Source organism: Sardina pilchardus, chromosome 8, assembly GCF_963854185.1.
Source record: "Sardina pilchardus chromosome 8, fSarPil1.1, whole genome shotgun sequence".
NCBI classification, from domain to species: Eukaryota; Metazoa; Chordata; class Actinopteri; order Clupeiformes; family Clupeidae; genus Sardina; species Sardina pilchardus.
In genome coordinates this window covers 17,641,743-17,664,521 of record NC_085001.1, presented here as the reverse complement: position 1 = coordinate 17,664,521, position 22,779 = coordinate 17,641,743, and the positions used below count along the sequence as shown (strand labels likewise).

Here is a 22,779-nt window from a genome sequence, read left to right as displayed (position 1 = left end):
ACTTCTCAAATGAGACGTGGTCTGGCAACCAGATGTTCATTTTCTTGTATTTGAAAAAATCCCCAGATCCGTTCATTGGGCGCCACGGATGTCAATCAAATGCGTCTCTGCATAGCTCATCATGGTCTTGCTTTCTCCCCTGTTCTGTGATTGGCCCCCAACATCAGGCGAAAATGGGGGCGTTAGTTTCCAGACTGCCTTAGCAGCGTGAAAGAAATCACCGCGCAAGGCAGTATGGGAAACCCAGGCTACAGGCCACCTGTTATCAAAGGCACACTGCTTCTGCTGCCTCTACACTGGTCTAAACCGATTACTCGTCACTGATCACGCCCAGATAGGAGGCGGAAGTGGGCACCATTTAATTCCATTGAAAACCCCCTTTATGATTCATCTTCCTTACTATACGATCTTTGGTGTTGGTGTGTGAATGTGTGAGTGTCCTTGTTCTTGTGTCTGGACATGGTACTTGCTCTTTATTATTTTTCATATTATCACTGTCGAAAATGAGATGGTACATCCCAAAGGCAGACACCCCCCCCCCCCCCCCCCCCACGACGACGACAACCAAATTTCAGACCCCTGGATCCTCCAGCTTACATTCAAGACTCTATTTAAGACCTTTTCTATACCACTTTGAATGAAATTCCATACCAACTGGTTATCCGTTCGCCCCTTATACAGCACAAAGTGTATGGGCTACAACCAAGGTAGCCTGGTAGCCTACTTTGGTGGCACTGTATGTGTATACAGTATATGTGTACATGTGTCTGTGTCTGTGTCTGTGGGGGTGGGGGGTGGGGGGGGGGGGGGGGGGGGGGGTGGGTGGGTGGGTGGAGGGGTGCATATTAATTAAAGAATATCATACAAATTACATATAAAGGCTACTCTTCACTTAAAATATAATGTGGGTGTGTGCAATCTACAAAAGTCTTTTTTTTTTTATTTGAACATGGTTCAGGCCTTAAAACAAAGACAATATCTGAGCCTGAATTATCAGGCTTTTGAAGAGGTCATAGGCCTTATGGAAACCTATTAGCATATCCTACTGAAGTAAGTATGACAAGATAGGCTATTGGAACAAATCAGAACCTATAAACTAGCCTACATTAAGCTTGCATTTGTAAAGTTGATCTGAAATGTTTAACCTGCTGCCTAAGTTACTTGCAGATTATTTTGCTTAACTAACAATGTTGTGGAAACAGTATTCATTCACATTGCATGTTAAACTGTGCCCTGAAGGAAGGAATATTCCAGATGAATAGAACGTTTCTTTGAAAGATTTCAGCATGCCAATCATCATTGCTTTTGTAGAATGGCACATGCCAGTTAAGGAGCAATTCATCTTTTATTTGCATAGCCTTTGATATACTGATGAAGTTCTCTGTTAAAGTTGTCTGAATTCGCTTCACCGTTTACACCATAAATTGTTCAAAATGAATGAATTCTTCATCACAGAATCTCGTTGTAGCCTATGCTACGTCTATTTTTACATAACTCAAGACGGCAACATAAGGTTAGCGGTCTTGTAGTGATAACGTTTGCAATATTAGAAGAAAACACGCTGCCACACTGCTATAGCCTACCAATTCACTCGTTTTGAATATAATTGTCAAAGGTTAACTATACCAGCTGTGACACCCCTGTCCTCTGACATGTCAGACGCACCTGCGCTTGCACACACTTTCACTTTAGAATGGCGTGACTGAGGGATGAGAACCGCGAACACAAGTTGCAAAATAAAAGCGTGTTTGTTTATTTTCGGAATAGACGCATATTTTCCCTTTGGGATCTGCAATAGTACGGTCTCTACCGAAATTAATTGACTACTTAGTTGTACTAAAACCTTGTGAATTATATCTATGGCTGTGGCTCTGTAGCGCAGAATCAACTTCACTGACAACTTCACTGACACTGACGAAATGCGAGATCAGACGAAATGCGTAGTTTAGAGCATGGAATCGTACCAGCGTACTAGGAGGTCAAAATGCGTGCCCGCTACGCAAAATGCGTACATGTTGGCAGGTCTGCAAAGGGCTATCCTTAAAATAAAGAATTGAAAAGAATTGTTTATCATTGTGACCTCGAATTCCCCTAACATGAGAAACAGCCCTACAAGCAAAGCAGCGAATTCGGCTACACTCTCCACGCCGTCTGTGTGGCAGGAGCTTGGCACTGCAGCGGTGCAAGGAAGACTGGCTGGATTAGGTTACGCGCAGTGTTCGAATTACCTCGTCGTTACCTAGTCAAACAAATATGTCAAACAAATTTGGATGCAATATGAGTCTTGAATTGGATACCATACAGGAATCTCAAAACCGGATTATGAACGTGCCTTGTCATAGAGAAACAAATAATGAACATAGGCTATTATGCCACACAAAAACATGAGTGGAGCTAAATGAAGTTACAGTATTATTTTGCTGTCACGTCGTCTGTTTTATGACCAAATAGGTTGTATTTGGTGTCTGTGGATAGCTCTGTGTCTCCCCTTTCATCTGGTATGCGTGCCATATCGTTTTGATCGCGGGTTCACCAATCAAACGGTAGCGTAAGCTATATGTACCAAAGTGAGTCCTAGGACCGAGCAGGTGACCCAATTGAATGGATAAAGGAGGCTGAATTACTCAATAAATAAATTCTTTATTTCTTTTCAAAAGGGCTCCAGGAGGGAGGGGACAGACAGAGCAGGGAATGACAAGGGGGGTAGCTGTGACTGCCTCCATAGTACTAGTCCGACAAACACCAACTACATCGCTCCACTAAAAAGTTACAGTTATGCTGTCACACAGGTGTTGGTCACACAGCAAACATTAAGAGGCATATCATTACACTGCAAACATCAGGAGTTCAAACCCACACTGGCCACTAGGGCATTAAGTAGACACTAAGGTGGAGCTCTGTTATCTAGGAGTTTAGCTGGAGGAGCAAGTCACAGCCAAGGGACCGGAGAAATAAACAACACAAATACAAAAGAAAACTAAATTTAAACCGGGGGAAGAGTTGAATTAAAGAAGGGAATGTAACTAAGCAGCCCTTTGTCTCACGACAGGAGATGTGCTGAACGGGCTGCTTCAAGAACACTGGTCAGCTAGACCAGTGACGAGTGGGAAAGGGCAAACAAACTAATAAAATAAACCAAAATACAAACACAACAAAGGTGGCTGTAAACGCAATTAACTAACTGACTAAAGACACAAAAATAAGTAGGGGAAAACAGTGGTCATGCTGCTGTGATGCCAGTCAGCTGCGATCTTCCAAACGCTCCATTCTCCCACAATGTGGCCTGCTCCCAGCGACCGGCAACTTGCACTCTACCAGTCTCTATATATCCGGGAGTGCAGTGCTCATTAAGTCTCACGCCACAGGTGGATACAATCAAGATCCGCCTCCCAGAGAGGCATGCTACATATATATGACATTATTATTTGTTTGTCACTTCGTCTGTTTTTGTAACACAAAAGGATCGATGTATTTGGTATCAATGGAACACTATGTTTCTCCTCTTTCATTTGATATGCGTGGCATGTCTGTGCAATGCCGGGTTTGCGAGTAATTCAAGCGAGAGTAGCCTAATGGATGCACGGGTGAACGCAGGGCAATATCTATAGACTGTATATGATATACTTTGATTTAACTTCATGATTTTTTTAAATGTTCATACCTGATCGTAGCCTACAGACAAGTGTCTAGTCTCGTTGGAAAGCCCCGCTTGCTCTTTCGTGCAATTAAGGTCTAATCTCGCTGCAACTAATAATCACGGAGCAATGTAACAGAGAAGAATGGGTGTGTTTTTTGACGCACTTTACGCAAACGATTTCGGCCTTTGTCATCGATGTCATTACGCGCAGAGAATCCTCTCTCGCATTCTGCCGAAGTAGGTAAAAACGTGTTGCCTGCGATGAGTTTCTTCAGGCAGTAGGCCTACCCTTCCCTTGCCCCCTTGCATTTTAAAGTCCCTATACTCCTCAACAGCCTGCCTGGTTGGCCCCCTCAGACAGTGATTTCGAGCAGAACTAGTGGTGCCCTGGCCAGAACTGGGGCTGGGCACTACCGGGCCCTATGGTAATTCGAACACTGGTTACGCGCCGAGTGATTTGTAATTTTGAGTAATCACTTAGGACAAGCCCCTACACCATTTCATCTGTTCATGACTGTAGGCCGAAGTCAATACTCATAGGATAATAATGAGCGGAGACTAACGGGGGCCTTTTATTAAAGCTCAGAGGAAAAGAGCTGATGCCGGCCCGCTTCCCTTTCAAAGGATCGGCTTCTCTCCCCCTGAACACGGCACCCTGCTCAGCGCCCAATGGCCAGCAGCAGCAACGCCTCTGAGCTCTCTCTGCACACACACACTTACACGTACATACACACGTACACACACATGCAACACACCCACACACACATTTAACTCACAAAAAACACACACACAAGCCCCTCACTTTTGTTTCCACACAAACAAAAACAAACAGGAAAGGCTGAGGCACAGTGGTGGTGTAAGAATGTAAGCCAGCCTTTAGAGAGACTCCGGTGGTCTCACACAGTGCTGCATCTCACAAAACGTATTCAAGGATGTGTGTGTGTGTGTGTGTGTGTGTAGGTGCGTGTGTGTGTGTACTGTGGATCTGTGTGTGTGTGTGTGTGTGTGAATGCATGTGGGCGTGTTTGTGCAATTTTTTATACATGTGTGTGTAGGTATGTGTCTGTGTGTGTGTATTTATGTGTGTGTGTGTGTGCCTGTGCTTGTCTGTGTTTGTGTGTGTGTGTTCCTATATGTTTGTGTGTGTGTGTGTGTGTGTATGACCGTAGCATCCAGCACCCAGAGCAACCATTCTCTTTTAAAACATATTTGGAAACTAGTTGATTAAAGGTGTCTAATTGTGTCACTAAAGGCTGGCTTACATTGCACAATTTTGGCCTGTTTTAACAGTCTGCGACTAAATTTCCAAAATCGGGAGTTGTACTAGAATCGCAGCGCGCTCCCGTCATCTAAATCGTTTAGTGTAAGGTGCCAATCTTAGCGGTTTTAAGTCCGTCGGAGGCAGTCTTTTTCTAGTTTTGCCGTTACGACAATATCAAACATGTTTGATATTATCGGAAGTCTTTTCAGTCGTGGCTCATGCAAATAGTGACGTGAACATTAAAAACCAATAGTAACCTTGCGCGAACACGAAAACAGGAAGGGGCAAAATAGGCGACAGCTGTAGCCTATATGATTATTTGTTATTTCATTTCTTATAATTTATTAGTCGGCTGTTCTACGTGACAGAACAACTCTATATCTGTTAGTGATGTCACACATCAAACAATGCTGCAGAAACGCAAAAAAATTACTTTGATATGAGTAGGCTATCATGTGAGTTCCTGTTAATGATGACGTGTAGCCTATGGCACGATGGAAATAATTTGAAGGAATCTAGCAGCAGTCTTGTAAATAGTGACCCACAGTCTTTGCAAAATCCTAATCTGAGACTGGCCTGTGACTAGAAACTCAATGAATTGTCTTTAGATGTGAGAGGGTCTGAGATAGTCTTTCAAAAATCTTTTCCAAATCTTTGCAAAGTCTGTCAATGTATGTTTCTAGGACAAAAACTAGCAGAGATTGAGATGTGTGTTTGGAACAGTTTTTCCAATCCCCAGGGGGGGATTTAGACTCCAGAGGGTTAATACCACCATCTACAGGCCGATGGTACAGTCCTCAATGTACATATAAAGCCATTTATTTTATAGCCCCCCATGGATGAAATTCCACAAAACTTGGCATACTCCTCATACTCCTGAAGATAGTGGCAATTAAAGCATTATGTCATTGCATTTTCAATTTTTACCATGGGGGTGCAAATCACAAATGACTGGTTATAAGCTAAGTTGATGGTCATCCTTGGTGCCACGGTTCAGGTAGTCATGTAGGAAAAACTTTAATTTTTGGGCTTCGGGCGGGGCCAGCGCGGGGGTGGAGTGACCCCCGGGGACGAAACTTCATTTTTTTCGCTATATATATCTATATGTAATAAACTTGCATAACAATGATTAAAATGAAACAAAACTAGATGTACCGCAAAGCGATACACAATATGACCGCCGCTCAGTCCTGCACATTCTCTCCGCAAATATCAATCACGCTTGTGTTTCCATCGCCTACTCCATCCCTACTGCAACTTTTATGTATGTAAATGAGTGTGTGCATGTGTGCGCTTGCTTTTGTGTATGAGTGCTTCTCTGTCTAGTGTGAGTGTGTGTCTGCTTGTGTGTGTGTTTAATGTGTCTCTGAGTATATGTTCACTGTGTTCTCTGCCGTCACTGTCACTCCAATATCAGATAACACACACACACACACACTCACATGCGCGCGTGCGCACACACACACACACACACAAACACACATACACAGGCACACACTCACACACACACACTCGCGCACACACACACACACACACACACACACACACACACACACACAAACACACACACACAGGCACACCCAGAGAGAGAGAGAGAGAAAGAGAGAACACACACAGAATACACACAGATAACACAGACACACAGAGAGAGAGAGAGAGAGAAAGAAAGAGAACACACACAGAACATGCACATACACACATATACACACATGCAAACACACAGATGGGCACACAGAAACGCACCCACACACTATAGTACATCACACACACACTCACTTCTCAGCTCCGGTGGTCTCACAAAATGTACTCAAAGATGTGTGTGTGCATGTGTGTGTAGGTGTGTGTGTGTGTGTGTGTAAGGGTGTATGTGTGCATGCGTGTGGGCGTGTTTGTGCATGTGTTTGTATAATGTTTTATGTACATGTGTGTATGTAGTGGTGCGTGTGTGTGTAGGTATGTGTGTGTGTGTGTGTGTATTATGTGTGTGTGTGTGTGTGTGTGTGTGTGTGTGTGTTCCTGCATGTTTGTTGCACCCAGAGCAACCATTCTCTTTTAAAACATATTTGGAAACTAGTTGATTAAAGGTTTCTAATGGTGTCACTTATATGTTTCTAGGACAAAAACTAGCAGAGATTGAGATGTTTGGAACAGTTTTTGAAATCCCCAGGGGGGGATTTAGACTCCAGATAATACCACCATCTACTGGCCGATGGGTATACAGTCCTGAATGTACACATAAATCCATTTATTTTATAGCCCCCCATGGATGAAATTCCACAAAACTTGGCTTACTCCCAGAGGGTGTCAGGTTAATCATACACATGAAATTTGGTGCAGTTCATAACATCTCATCTGAAGATATGGGCAATTAAAGCAATATTACATTGCATTTTCAATTTTTACGATGGGGGGGCAAATCACAAATGACTGGTTATAAGCTAAGTTGATGCAAGCTCTAGAGAACAACATACCATAAACATTTTGTCATCCTCGGTGCCACGGTTCAGGTAGTTATGTAGGAAAAACTGTCATTTTTGGGCTTCGGGCGGGGGCAGCGCGGGGGTGGAGTGACCCCCGGGGACGAAACGAAAATTTTCCATAGAACTCTACTGGGGCTACATGCCCACCAAGTTTCATGCGCTCCGGTGTTACGGTGTCCCGGGAATCGTTGACGAAAAATGACGGGAAAAAAGAATTAAAAAAAAAAAAAAAACTTTGACAACAACTATATGACCGCTTCGCTAGCTACGCTAGCGGCGGTCATAATAATCACAACTGAGCTAAACAGCATAGACAGGATGATTAGAGTGAAATTACCTTTAATTTGTTTGAATAAGCCTTTGCTTGGAAGAAATCTCCTCCATAGCTTTTTGGTCTACCAGTGAAGTCCTTGGCAACAATGGTGGTGTGGAGTTCCTCTCCCACATAGTACTTATCCTTGAGGCCATTAATAATGAAGGTTGAGTGGTCCGGACTGGTGCACATCGTCACATTGGTAATCGGGCGGTCTGGTTCACTCCAGTAAACTGCCCTCTGTATCCGGTCCCACTCCTCTGCACCGATCCCCAGATCTTCTGGGATTTTGAGCATTTGTGTTTGGCTAACGAGTCTGTTGGTTCTGTTCTTTTGCTGATGAAGGAGAGGTCTTGGAAGAGGCTCATTACTGTCTCCAGTAGTGAATGACAACAGCATCTGAACAGAGGTAACCAAACAAAAAAAAACTACAATTATAGCATCGCAGCCATGCAACCAATTTTCGGTTGACAAACATTTCTGTGGAAAGGCATGTAAAACATATGCTATAGAGTTGAAAAGAATTGAGCTAATCTTTTAGTCAAGTGAGCGTTCCACAAGAACGTACCTGTTGTCACAAGAGAGTGAAATTCAAAATACCTAAATGTATTCATTTAAGTTGCGGTGTTTAAAGATATGCATGGCTTTCTGAGTATAGTGATCTAAGGTGGGTTTTTCTGTTAAGAAGTATTAACGTAGTTCAAAAAATGAATACAGCATATACGATGACGAGAGTTTGATACTTAAATGACCATGCACACTGTTCTGTGTGTTTGTAAATCAAGAAACAGCCATAACTGTTACGAAAACTAGATGGACTGCATAGGCTACTGCATAGCTGTACAAAATATGACCGCCACTCAGTTCTGCACATTCTCTCCACACAACTTAGGCTTAGTTCACACTGGCAGTCGAAATCCGATTTTTTGCTTATCTGGATTGTATCTAGCTTGAATTTTGGGTAGTCTGAACGGCACAAAACCGCATGAAATGCGATTTTTCCAATGCTGATTCGCACCACATGCGGAGGTGGTTTCAATATCACTTACTATCGGATATGACTCAATCTGAACAGTCGAACCACTTGAATAGGATTTCAACGTGCCCCTTTCGTCATTTGCACTGCGACAAACAATTGCAACGTAATTCTGAGTGACGGAAGTGATTGATTGATTGATTGATTCAGTGCGTGCGCCAGGGCTACCAGCAAAACAAAAACCAACGTCAGACTCAAGTCATCATTTCATGGTGAAACATAGAAAACTGTAACGTTAAGGGCGACGAGGTATTTGCGCCGCGGCTACGCATAATAAGTTGGAAAATATAAAAAATTAATCCACTTTCATCCATGACGACTTGGTTGTGTACAACTCTACCTAATGAATCCAGGTGTGTAGGGATGTAACGATGCATCGTACCGGTTGATAGAAAAAATGAATCGCGATGAGTCACGTGACTTACATCACGGGGCACAGAACGAGGGAAGACGAAGGAAGAATCCTTGAAAATGCTTGGATTTTAATGTGGTGTTTTCAAGGTTTGAAAAATACATCATTTATGAAGTTGTTTTGTTTTTTCCACGCGTTCGCGTCCAGTTTGACGTGTCTGGATTTCCGATAATGACAGCAATCTTGTGACGCTGATATTGACTTTTAATTTCTGCGCGTGTAAACTAGTCTAAGCTACTGTGCTTAAACGAAGTTAGCTGTGACAGACTAGCCTACTGGTTTTCATCGTTTTAACCACAAAGCCTGTCAACCTTAGGTCTAGTCAATTGTTTAGTTAACACCTTGTCATTTCGCATTTGTCCCGCCGTTCACCTCCATGCGCCCTATGTCATTCAGAACATATTTCGGGATAGCCATCTCACTACGCGAAAACGTATGATGAAAGTGCTAAGAGATTAACACGTTGGCATGCTTGGTAAACATCAGTCTTGCACATAATATTGAGCTGATTTTTTATAGTGGAAATGGCTTACTGTAGCATTTTGCTGATAGATGGAAAAAGTAGCCTATTAAAAGGCACAGTCTGAATTTTAATCCTAGCTCTCCATTTAGTGTGTGCACTTGAAAAACTATAATGATGTAGCATATAACAGTGGGGCCTGCCATTTATTTGGTTACATGCTGCCACTCAGACATGCCACCACTACGACATGCTGCTATTTAGACATGCTGCCAATCCGACACATTTTAGTAGCCCCATTCCGACAGTTTACAAATCCTATTTTTTTTCCAAGTCAATTTAACGGACCCTATGAGCCCGACGGACGCAAAGTGCGTCAAAAAACACACCCATTCTTCTCTGTTACATTGCTACGCGATTATTAGTCACAGCGAGATGAGACCTATATTGCATGAAAGAGCAGAACCGGGGCTTTCCAACGAGACTAGACACTTGTCTGTACGATCAAGTATGAAAATAAAATAAAATCATGAATTTAAATCAAAGTATATCATATTTACAGTCTACGTATATTGCTCTGCATTCACCCACGCAGCCACTGCTCTCGCTTGGATTACTCCGGGACCAGGCATCGCACAGACATGACACGCATATCAAATGAAAGAGGAGAAAGCTTTCCATTGATACCAAACACATCGATCCTGTGTGTTGTGTTATAAAAACAGACGAAGTGACAAACAAACAAGAATGTCATATAGCTTTGGCTACCGCTACTTTCGTTTGATTTACTCGTGAAACTGTGGTAAAAAATATATGGCTTGCATGTCAGATAAAAGAGGAGGGCTAGAGCTATCCACAGATATCAAATACAACCTTCTAGGCCATAAAACAGACGAAGTGACAGCAAAATAATAACTGTAACATTAATAGCCTATTAATTACCTCATGTCGGAATGGCACGTTGTTTGAAAAAAAAGTTAAATACCGCCACTGCGACCATGCAAAAAAAAAATGTCGGAGTGGTGGGACTTTTTCCCATAAGGAGACATGCCTCCACTACGACAATTGGACGTCAACGTCGGAGTGCTGGTACGTCGGAATGAACGGCGGATACCCATTTATTTTAAGAGGAGAGGTATAGGACGTAATACTTTGGAAGGAGAGGGAGTGGTGCAATTTGATTTTCTTTGGAGCAACCTTTTCAAACAGCATCAATATCAAAAAAAAACTTGTGATAAAATCGTATCGTGAACAAAAAATCGTGAACCATATCGAGTCGTGAGTTGAGTGTATCGTTACATCCCTACAGGTGTGTGTAATTTATATCGGGTCTGAGCATTGCACGCCAAGATCGGATGTGATCACTTGCAATATGCAATGAGAACAGTCAGTCAGATAGATCAGGTTCTGATCGGATATGCAAGACATCCGATTTCGACTGCCAGTGTGAACTAAGCCTAAATGACGCTTGCCAACTTGTCTGTATCTCCTACTCTTGCACCTCATGTATATGAGTGTGTGCATGTGTGAGTTTGCATTTGTGTATAAGAGTGTGCGTGTGTGCGGGCACATGTGTGTTTGCATCTGTGTGTGAGTGTATGTGTGCGTGCCTACATGTGTAATGTGGATATGTGTGTGTGTGTGCATGTGTGTGTGCGTGCCTGTATCTGTGTGTGACTGACAGTATCATTGTAGACCAGCAACCCTTCACTCAAAAGCACCATCTACAGGCCAATGGGTGTAGTCACTAAATGTACACATAAATTAATTACATTGCATGTAAATGTACTGTTATCACTGTTCTTCTTATTATATCTTCCGACCAAATTCAACGGTTAATAACGCTAAAACCACTGAACCGTTTCACGTCATTCAAACACTCCTACAAAGGTCTTGTAACGGAGATTTGAGGAATGTATTTTTCACATTTGTGAACTTTATACTTTTTGAGATATTTACGATAAAAGAATTAAACACTCCCATGGGGTTAACATTGAGACGCTTTGGCGGCAAAGATGTATCGTTGCGTCAGTGCTCATTAAAGGTAGGGTATGGAATTAGCTTTGTTGGCCATTTTTGCAAAATCACTTGAAATCCTATTCCTAACCCACTTATAGCCACTAAGTTGGAAGCACTGAAATGGAAATTAAACACGTCAATCATCTGCGGAACGGGCAGGGCTCGAAAAACTCCAGCCAATAGAATTCCTCACCCCATACCATCATTTCACAGCTCGTTCGTCAATCTAACGTCTTACTCCTCTTCCTACTCCCCCTCCCCACCGCGCGCGACCCTTTCGAAAGCTGGTGACCGCGAGTCAGTGCTGAAACGAAACCAACTGCCTGCTGCTGCACGTCCATGTTCCCCTCTTGTTGTATGTGTCACTTCATTTCTATACAAACTAACTAAGGCAGCGGATGCCTACGGAAACTCAATCACCCACGCAATAAATAAGCTATGTAGCAAAAATTACATTTTACGATGACACGAAGAGTGCTGTAAACATGAAATCGAAACTTAACAGCTTGGAGCTACGGTGGAATAGGCGAACCAACGGGGCAGCACTAAACTCGGATATTTCAGGAGATAATCGCCCTGGTAAGAACAAACCAGATTCTGTTCAAATATACACACCTATGGCTACTGAACCATATGTACTACAACCCTTTGGAGGTGAATAAAGAATGTAATTGGGGAAGTTGATGTGAGTGATTGTATGGAGACTAGAGCTCATAGTGCTGTAGACGCCAGGATGGCATTTCATTTAGCCTGGCTCGCTCTCGCGCTGCGCATTTGAATTGTCGCTCGTGCATGGAGGGCGGGACTTGAGGTTGTATATGTTCAAACTCTGCCGTCCGTTTTGCTAATTCCGTACCCAACCTTTAAGCTGTAGGCCTACAGCTGTTACAAAGATCCTCCGCTCTGCTTTAACCTTCTTTGGCTGTAACACTAGTGTTATAGAAGATTGGCCTACTGCCAATCTACTGAGATGTTAGGCCCTGGAATGACTTGGTTGACACGTTTTAGTTTCTTTGTTACCGTTATGAAGAGCCCCGAGCGTTGTCTTTGCTTCAGAATGTAATCCTTTAATTCAACGTTAAAACAGCATGGCAAACGCACCTCCATGGTGGAACAGTCAAAAACCTTTTCCCCTTCCGGGGTCAACACCTAACCACAACAGTAAGGTTCCTACCTATATACCTGATACCCACACAGACATGTCCACCGCAGCAACATATTTGGCTGCTACATACCGGCCCCTATTTGTTAATGGCAGGCAGACATAACAATTCAAATAAAATACAACAAAGCACCAAGAATGTTGCAATAACCCCAATAACAATCAAGTTTCATACAGACAAGTTAAACTTCATGCACCAAACACAGTTTCATTACAGGCCTCTCAATCATACTGGACTTGGTTTGTAGCCTCACAGAATGTACATGACCTTGTTTGTCTGGAAAAACCTGAAGCACCTTGCCCAATGGCCAAGAACCTCGTGGGGCTGAGGAGTCCATAATTACAACAATATCTCCTGTGCTCAAACCTTTTTTCTTCTGATTCTACTTTTGTCGCTCTTGGAGTAAGGGCAGATATTCTCGTAGCCTACCCATCTTTTCCAGAAAAGGTCCGAGATATACTGAACCTGTCTCCATCGTCTTTTCACATACTGATCATGAGGCCTGAACACTCCAGGTGGCAAAGCTGGTTTACCCTTCATAAGTAGAAGGTAATTAGGAAGTGGCTCCAAATAATTTGGATTATCGGAGAGCTGGGTGATTGTACGATAATTCAAAATGGCTTCCACTTCACAGAGTACCGTATGCAGCCCATCATCATCCAAACTCTGCTGGTGTAGCACAGAGCTGAGAACCCTTCTCACCAGGCGAATCATTCGCTCCCACACACCTCCATGGTGTGAGCCTGCTGGAGGATTTATTGAATGTCCAGCTAATTCCAACCTGAGAAAGGGTTTCTTGAATTTGGACATGATTCAAAGCAGCAACTGCCTCCCTCACACCGTGTCCTAACTGCAAGCGACGAGACCGAATGCGTGCAACAAAATCAGTTCCATCGCTGTATTTTCAATTGGAATGTCCTGACTGAATGCGATGCAACTGAACGCGACAAGTCTTTTTCAACACCGTTTTGTCACTCTGTCCGTTCCTATTTTAGTCTCGTCGCCTAGACATGGACATTTTTAAACTCATCCAACTGGTTGAAGCCAGGACATATCTGTATGACACATCGGCTAAAGACTACAAAAACCTCAATAAAGTAGCCAAGGGATGGAGGGAGATCGCCAAGCAGTTAAAAGTTTCTGGTAAGTAATTTTAATTTGTCAACACAGCTACCGTAGCCTAGGCCTAGGTTCACATCAGCTATCGATAGCAACTTTTCAAAACTTTATCACATCAAAAGTTATTGAGAAATCGCAAGTGGCACTGTTACTACGCACAAGGTAATAATAGCTAGGCCTATGGCATTTAGTGTGGTTGAAATAGCCTAAAGAATGTATCTCTCTAGCTATGTATATGTTATTGAGAATGATGACTTTCTCTTCAGCATTGAGGTAGCGTAACCTGCTAGCCGTTAAAACGAGGCATTGAAACAATGTAACATTGGCTGCAAAGATTACAGTTGCGATTCACTGTGACACGCGCTCACACACACATTATCGAAATCATACGTCGGACGCTTTATGCTATTGTTTCTACATGGGTTTAGGTAATGATCGGGCTATAATAAAACCACACTTTAATAGTGGTTGGTGAAAACTGGGACATATTAGTGTCCTGACAGGATTTTGTCGGCACTCGGGACACACCACTCAAAATCGGGACTGTCTTGTCACCCTAATGTAGGCTAGCTCACCTAGCTATACTATTGATATGGTTGTTATTACCTAGCTCACTGGAAACAAGGGGCAGACAGAATGACATGGACAGACTGTTTAGGTTATTACAGTTGGGCTGAGATATGCTTTTGTTGTCCCTTTTTGAAAAAAGATATGAGATGTAAAGAAGTTTTCCACACAGATGTGTTAATGTTTAATTTAATTAATAAAACTATGTAGGCCTACATCCACACACACACAATTAGCCCTCTGTGAAATACTGGACAAATTTGTCCCGGATGGCGAGTGCTGCCTGACCACCACGGTTTGGATGGTGGCCTACCACTCTAGGGCCACAATTCCATGGCAGCCTGCATTCTGCATCCCCAGGCTTAGTTAGAAAGTTGTGCAGAATATGCATGCTGCCATTACCAAGGTGTCCATTTTTTCCACTCCCATATGTATGGGACGGAGGAAGATTCTCCACCTTGCTGCCAAAATCCCAAACGCCTTCTCAACAGTCATGCGAGCCCTTGACAGTCTATAGTTGTACTTGCTCTTCTCTCTTGTCAAATTGCGTCCACCATGTGGCTTCAGCAGGAAGGGTTTTAGGGGGAAAGCAGCATCCGCTATGATGACATGGGGTATATCTCCTAGGAACTCTGCACCTGGCAGGGGCTTTGGTGGTGGAACATTGAGGGTTTGGTTCTCCAGCCCTTTGGCCAGGGCAGAATTTCTAAAAACCCCACCGTCACTTGTTCGACCCAAAGTCCCCTACCTGGATGGTGAGAAATCTGTAGTGTGCATCTACAAGGGCCAGCAACACAATAGAAAAAGTGCCCTTGTAGTTGAAAAGGAGGCTGCCACTTCTAGGCGGTGCTATGATATTTATGTTTGCCATCTAATGCACCAATGCAGTTGGGAAACTGCCACTTCTCCCTGAAGTCCTGGGCCACTGCAACCCAGGTCTCTCCCGTTGGTTTGGGGAGGAAGCGGTGCACCATTCTCCTCTCAATCGCCCTTGTAGTCTCTGAGATGCAGTCAGAGACGGTCTGCACACCCACACGATAGTCGTATGCCATTGAATGCATTGAGTCCCCCGATGCCATGTATCTGCAAAAGAGAAATCTAGTTTTAAGCAACATGATCCTAATTAAAAAATATGTGAATATATATGTTTGGTCTTTTTCTGACAGATCCTCAGGAATGTAAAGCGAAATGGAAGTCACTCCGTGACATATTCAACAGAGTGCGGAAACTCCCCAAACCAAGTGGGTCAGCAGGAGGTAAAAGGACATGGAAATATTTCCGATCCATGTCATTTCTTTTGCCACACTTCAAAGAACGAGGGTAGGTTCATTTGGAGTTCATGCACACATACATACGTACATACACACACATACATTCTCCCTCTACCAGCATGACCAAAAATATTAAAAAGAAGTGTAATTATGTGACCTGCCTGAAAATAGATTTTTTTTAAACATGTTTGCACAACACAATAGCCTACTGGCAGCTCCACGTGCATGAAAACTTAAAGGGATAGTTTGGGTTTTAAGACACAAAATTATATGGGTTAAAACCAGCTGGATCTCGGGTCACAGGACATTGTGGGGAGGAGAGACCAACCAAAGAGCAGCGGACAGAGAGAGGAGACAATCACACCTACAACTCCAAAAGAAAAAGAGCACCGACCAAACAACCAACAACAGAAGAGTTGTATTCAATTTTGCGAACCCCCTCCACACCAGATGACCCAGACGAATAATTTTTGTTACGCCTTCTGCCAGATTTGAAACGCATAACCACAAACTGTCAGCTGAAAATACAGCTCATGTCCGCTATCCAGTGGCGGAACAACTGCACACAGGGCCCTGGGCCCCCTCCCCATACCCCTACCTACTTTACATATTACCTAGCACGTGTGTCTCTTTCATTTACCTGAGTGTGATCGCCGATCTTTGTTTGGCTTCAATTGGCTCACGGTAGGTGGTCCTTTGTTTTGTAATATCTGGGCCCACATAGGACACGATCCTCCAACTGGGTAGCGCTCATCCTAAAGTAGTTATGAAACATTTTACTATCCAGTTCCAGCTCTCTGACCAAATTATAATAATCGCCCTGTTGCTTTCGGGCCTGATTTAAGGGATGGACCCACTGTCTTGTCTTGGATCTAAGTAGCAATAGAGCAGCCACCTTTCTCCTGACTTCTTGTCTTCTCTGATAGGGTCCTGGTAGATAGATAGGTAGGTAGAGAGGTAGGTAGGTAAGTAGATAGATAGATAGATAGCCTACTTTATTTGTGTCAAATGGATATTAAGCTGCATGTTGTTTTTACTAGACATAATGAGTATATCATGATTATTGGGCTCTGACTTGTACACTTTGATCTAACTAATGTAATCAACGTAGGCTACAGGCTCAAATGAAATTAAACGTTTGGAGGGCGGGCCTAGCAATCACACCCCTTAGTTACAGAAAGAGGCCATGGTTACACTTTGCTAATTGGTCAACATTTTGCATTGGAACTTCCGGGAAAACTAAAGCATGACAACGCCCTTCGTTGCTTGTTAACGTAGGCTATGGACACATTACTCTTAGGTAGGTTATAAGAGAGCAATTAGGCTATACTCACCCATTTTTCAGTTGGCTCTTCTTCGTTGGCGATACCGTCTGATCTGATCTCGAAGGGACAGCTAGGCACGTGATTGTTTTTCACGACATAACAAAGGTTCATTTAAAGAATGTAACGGACACAATGTGGACACAAACTATGCGGCGCAACGCGACAGTCGCGCAGTCGCTTACAGGACACAGTGTCAGTTCTCTTTCTGCTCCTATGAAGTTGGTGCCGTTATCGGACCTTAGTTTTGACACTTGTCCTCTCCTGCTGATAAAACGTCACAAAGCATTGGTGCAAGCGTTTGTTTCCAATGACCCAGCTACCTCTAAATGGACAGCCCTGCTTGCCATACAGCTAAATATAGCTCCATATCGTTTGCAGGTCGATCTTCCCTTCTTTACTTCGACCGGGCCAAAGTAATCCACGCCCGTGTTGGTGAATGGTGGTAAATCAGGGAGGACCCTCACCCTTGGAAGATCTGCCATTTTTCGCCTCCAGTCAGAAAAATAGACAATGAGATGATCAGTAGGATTAGACGTATCACACACATTAATAGCATTTACGGTCTCCTCCCTTCTAACCTCTACATCACTGGAGTCTAGACTTGTAGTCAAGACTGCCTAAACCGAGACCAAGACACTACCAAGACCAGAGGGTATCAAGACCGAGACCAAGACGATACCAAGGCCGAGACAGACTGAGTCAAGACCAAGACAAAGTCGAGACGAGACCGAGACGAGACTGCTAGTGAGCTATAGTGTTACACCATAACTTGCATCAATTGAATGAGAGCAGCATAAGAGGTTCAGTCCCAGTTTAAATTCAATTTAAGAAGGTATTCTTTCAACAGACAGAACAATGCAGAGACAGAGCATGTCATGAATGTGTGTGATTGTGAGCTCACTCTAAATGTTTTCGTAGACTGGGTGAGATAAACTGCTGTTACTGCACTAGAGGATTGAGACTCCCAGGGGTGATAGTAAAAAAACATCCTGAGCCTGAACTTTTTTCCCTGGGAGTATCAGTATTGTGCTCGTTGCTACGATAGGCTATAGGATTCAGTTGCATGTTCTGTAGACATGAAGTGGCAACTAAAGCCATCATCAGCCATGAAAACTTCAGCCAGCCGTTATTCTCAAAGCAAATGGCTTCGGGGTCTATAGGCTACATAACACACTGTCCATTGCAAACATAGCCTATTTGAAACCGATCATTTTGCTACGTGTGGACATGATCTTAGGCTACAGACATCACTGTGGCATTGACAAATGCCTCCCCACCCCCACTGCATGGCTGTAGGCTGGCTGTTTGTTGTTTACATGCAACTCGTGGAAGAATGCGCAATCATGTTTCATCGTATATGCGCGTTTTAGAATGTTCGAATTCGCCAGCGTGCGTGTAGGCCTAGTTGTGTGAATAGAAAAGAATAGAATATATACTTTTGATGCCTTGCTCAAAATACTTCTGCCATAGCCTACCCAGGTCGGGGATCGAACCAGCTACTCTTGGGCGTAAGGGCTGAAGCTCAAACCAGTGGGCTACGGCTTTGTCCCTTCGTGATGTTAATGTGTGTCTCAATCCACAATCACGAATTCACATAGAAGTTAGCTTAAATTCTAGAAACAATAGGCTTATAGCTGTTTTTCAGCAGACATCGAAACATAGCCTACACATTCGCAAAACTGAGAATATATTTTTCACTCATCATTTTTAATTAGCCTACTTCTCGCGCCTATGCCTGCTCAGCATTTCTGCTCTCTCTATCTCCCTCCCTCCGAGGTAGCTAGACCCTAGATGCTTCTCCCTAATTGAATGAACATTGTCTTAGAAAGTAGCCGCGGTAGCCTGTAAAATGCGGCATGAAATCCTGGCTACTGTGTAATTGAAACCAGTCTAGGTTAGGCTCTTTGTTCGGTCCGATCATTTTCGGCGGCGCAAACATAGCTACCTATTAAATGAATAGAAGTGAATTTGGGGAGTGAATTAGAGCTAGCCACCCATTCATTTTAGAGCTTAGATTATCTGCCCAAACCCGGACTGCGGGTTACGGATCTCGAGATCCAACAACACCGGTGTTGGGCCGACATTTTTCATCCTTCCCCTCCCGTCGGGTCAGGCTCCTAATCACAGACCGCGTATGCCTCCTTTTTAAAATAGCCAACATTTCTAAGTAGGCTAGCATACAAAATGTAAAAACGAAATATAAAAAATTAAATACTATAAAAAAAGTTGAAAGTGAAGTTTGCTCAAGGTTTGTTCAAGAACTCCTCCAGAGTTTTTACCTCAAACAACACAAATCAACCACAGACAACACAGTCTGACAAATGTATTCAAACGATTTGATTCGTGCACGAAGCGCCATCTAGCTGTCATTATGTGTAAGTAACAGCCTCCCAGTCTAAGGACTCAGCGGTCTTTTGACCGCCTCGCCGCGCTTTAAGTAGTTCACAACAGCACGGCGCTTCTAGTAGGTCGTCAAAGCGGTCAAATGATCGGGGCGCGGCGCTTCTAGGTATAAGTGGGTCAGAACGGCACGGCGCTTCTAGTGTTAAGTCAAATTTGAATATAACATGGTCAAAAGACATAGCCTTAAAGGGATAGTTCGGATTTTAAGACACAAAGTTGTATGGGTTCCCTGTCAGCAACGTAGTGCATCAGCACTGACTTACCCCCGACAGCGTCCTGTGAGCCGAGATCCAGCCGGTTTTTGATCGTTTTTGATGCCGGACTATTTTCTTCAGCAAGTTTCTGGGGTCACGAAAGTAAAGTGTTTTTCTTCTCAAAACCATATGCGTTCAACAGAGTGATATATTTGCACCACAAAAACGTTGTCCAGCTGTCAGTAGCGCGCAGTGATAGGAATCGCGAAAAATAAGTAAGTGATAACGAGGTTTGAATTTTTCCTGGACAACGTTTTTGTGGTGCAAATATATCACTCTGTTGAACGCATATGGTTTTGAGAAGAAAAACACTTTACTTTCGTGACCCCAGAAACTTGCCGGACTACTTTCTTCTGCATCAAAAACGATCTAAAACCGGCTGGATCTCGGCTCACAGGACGCTGTCGGGGGTAAGTCAGTGCTGATGCACTACGTTGCTGACAGGGAACCCATACAACTTCGTGTCTTAAAATCCGAACTATCCCTTTAACGTTGCTCCACAACTCGAAATAGGTGGGCGGTCACGCGCGTAAAGCACGTAAAGTCATGTCACGTACAGTCAAATCCGATCCGAGTGTTGGATATGGACAGATGTGTCTCAGTCTGAACAGCTCCCGATACGAATGCGATATGAAACTACCTGGATGTGGTTTGCAACCGTTTCGCAAAAATCGGATTTCATTTGACCTGTCACTGTTCAGACTTCAAAAGTGACATCCGATTCAAATCTGAATGGACTAAAAATCGGATTTTGGCTGGCACTGTTTCAAAGAGTAATAAGTGTGTACCAACACAGTTGATACATGTGCTACATAGGGTAATGGCAGACACGTTCCAAGACATCAAAGACGCAACATAAACTGCTCACAAAAAGTAAGGAAACTTGACTTTGGCCCATTATATCTCCCCTTTAGTAATACCAACCAGTAAAGTGTTTCATATAATTTTTAACGTTGATTTGTCACCTTTACAATGAGGTATAGCTTGTAAGCATAGGGCAATCATGGAATGAGCAACACAAGCAAACGTGTAAGTAGTGCCAACGAAAAATGTGCCAAAATGGCCTGTTATGCTGTTGGAATTCACCTTTGTTACTTCAAGCATTGACGATTGCACTCTCCCACAGAAATGAGGAAAACAAAACATGTTAGGCATACATTTGTTCATTTTATACTCAGTGTCAGGGTCCTCAGTAGCGTGTAGACAGGTTGGCACCTTCTTCTCATGCTGGTCACCAACCTGGCTACATTCTGCTGTGGGATGGCATTCCATTCCTCGATAAGGATCTGTTGTAAGTCAGCCAACCTGGTTTTGTTGGTGACTCTGGCACGTACAGCACGCCCAAGCTGATCCCACAAGTGTTCAAGGCAGGCCATATGGAATTGCCACTGGCTCCAGAATCTCATCCCGGTATCTAACTGCATGATGATTGCCTTCAATGATAACAAGGTCTGTCTTTCCAGTTAGGGAGATGTCACCCCACAGCAGAATGTAGCCAGGTTGGTGACCTGCATGAGAAGAAGGTGCCAAGCTGTTGTGGCTGCATATGGATCCTCTACACCAGGGGTGTCCAAAGTTATTTTAATGAGGGCCAAACACAGAAAAATAAACAAAGGGCCGGGCCACACATGACACATGAATGACATATTGACACATAAATACTGTGTTGTTACGACCTGGTTCATTACTCAAGGTCTCAACATAAAAAGGAACACGAACAAACAATTTAGGTCTTAAAAAAAAGAACTGTTTATTATTAAAGTACAGTAAAGTGTCGACAGGCCTGCAGATGGCTCAGGGGGTCGTATCAGTGTGATCTCTAGCTCACCTATAGTGTGAAGAACATTGCACTCAGTGGGAGCAGTGAAGCTGTCCTTTGGATTGAAGGATGGCTGACATGTCAGGAGACAGTTTGGTGGTTGAAACACGAAGGACTTCACAGAGATGGCTATCAGTCATTCTGGTTCTGAGTTTGCTTTTGTTCTGATTTAACAAAGAAAATGTTTGTTCACATATGTATGTTGAGCCGAACAGGCTCATCATTCTTTTAGCGTGGCGTCTCATCAGAGGGAACTTGGCACTATCCAAACTCTGATAGAAGTCAGGGAGGGAGAGAAGCTGATGTTGACTCTTCAGAGAATCATCACATTGCATTTCAATCAGTTCTAACTGCAGACTCTCTTCCACTTCCTCTGCATCCACCACGAAGGGGGTCGAGAACAGCTTGATTCAGGGCTGGACTGGGACCAAAAAACGGCCCGGGCATTTTTGGCCATAGTGGCCCACCATGATAATTTACACGATAAAACATATGTGCACACTGTTTTGTTTGTAAAAAATATTTAAGTAAACCGCAGTAACCGCACACACACACACACACACACACACACACACACACACACACACACACACACACACACACACACACACACACACACACACACACACACTAGAGTGACCTTTAAACCAGCAAGGATGAGGTTGTGCACAAAACTCATGCTATTAAATGCTTCACTAAATAAAACCTGCTATAATTTATGTTGAGCATTTGCACAATTTTAGCCAACAATTCACCTTGATACTATTTAGTGAAGATGTATAGGCTACACATCCCAAAACATTTTCATTGTTAATTCCATGGGCTATCACCATTCCTGTTTCATTCCATGCGCCTGACTGCATGTCTGTGTGTATGGGTGTCTGCTTGACGCAAAGAAATGTGATAGTTTGCTTGTTGTACTGCGTCAAGATTGACAACAATTTCGACCAATCGTGACTGTCTTAAGATTTCAGAAGGTTGATGGCGAGCCGACAACTCGTTAATTTAATGGGTATCGCAATTCAAATGCGGGGGGTAGGCCTACACAGAAACCACACAAAAAGACGCGCTCACACTATAAAACTTTGTTTTGCTTAACTGGGTGCTGAATCCTACATAGTAGGCAGGTTAATACATCTAAAGAAGCAAGGGGAAGAAGCAGTCGCAGATTTCAAACTTTTAATTGTTCGTTGTGCGCCCAAAAAGTTCAGCCAACATTTCGGCTCCTTCTTACCTGCCT

General features: G+C 43.4%; 1 protein-coding gene across 1 annotated transcript in view; it reads right to left on the bottom strand.

Moving 5' to 3' along the window:
* The window catches only part of LOC134088867 (NXPE family member 3-like), a 90,614-nt gene that overhangs the window by 54,548 nt on the left and 13,287 nt on the right, over positions 1–22,779 (bottom strand). Inside the window, exon 3 of the mRNA XM_062543032.1 lies at positions 7,716–8,090. Within this exon, the coding sequence (XP_062399016.1) occupies positions 7,716–8,090 (375 nt within the window). The remainder of the gene's footprint in view (positions 1–7,715; positions 8,091–22,779) is intronic.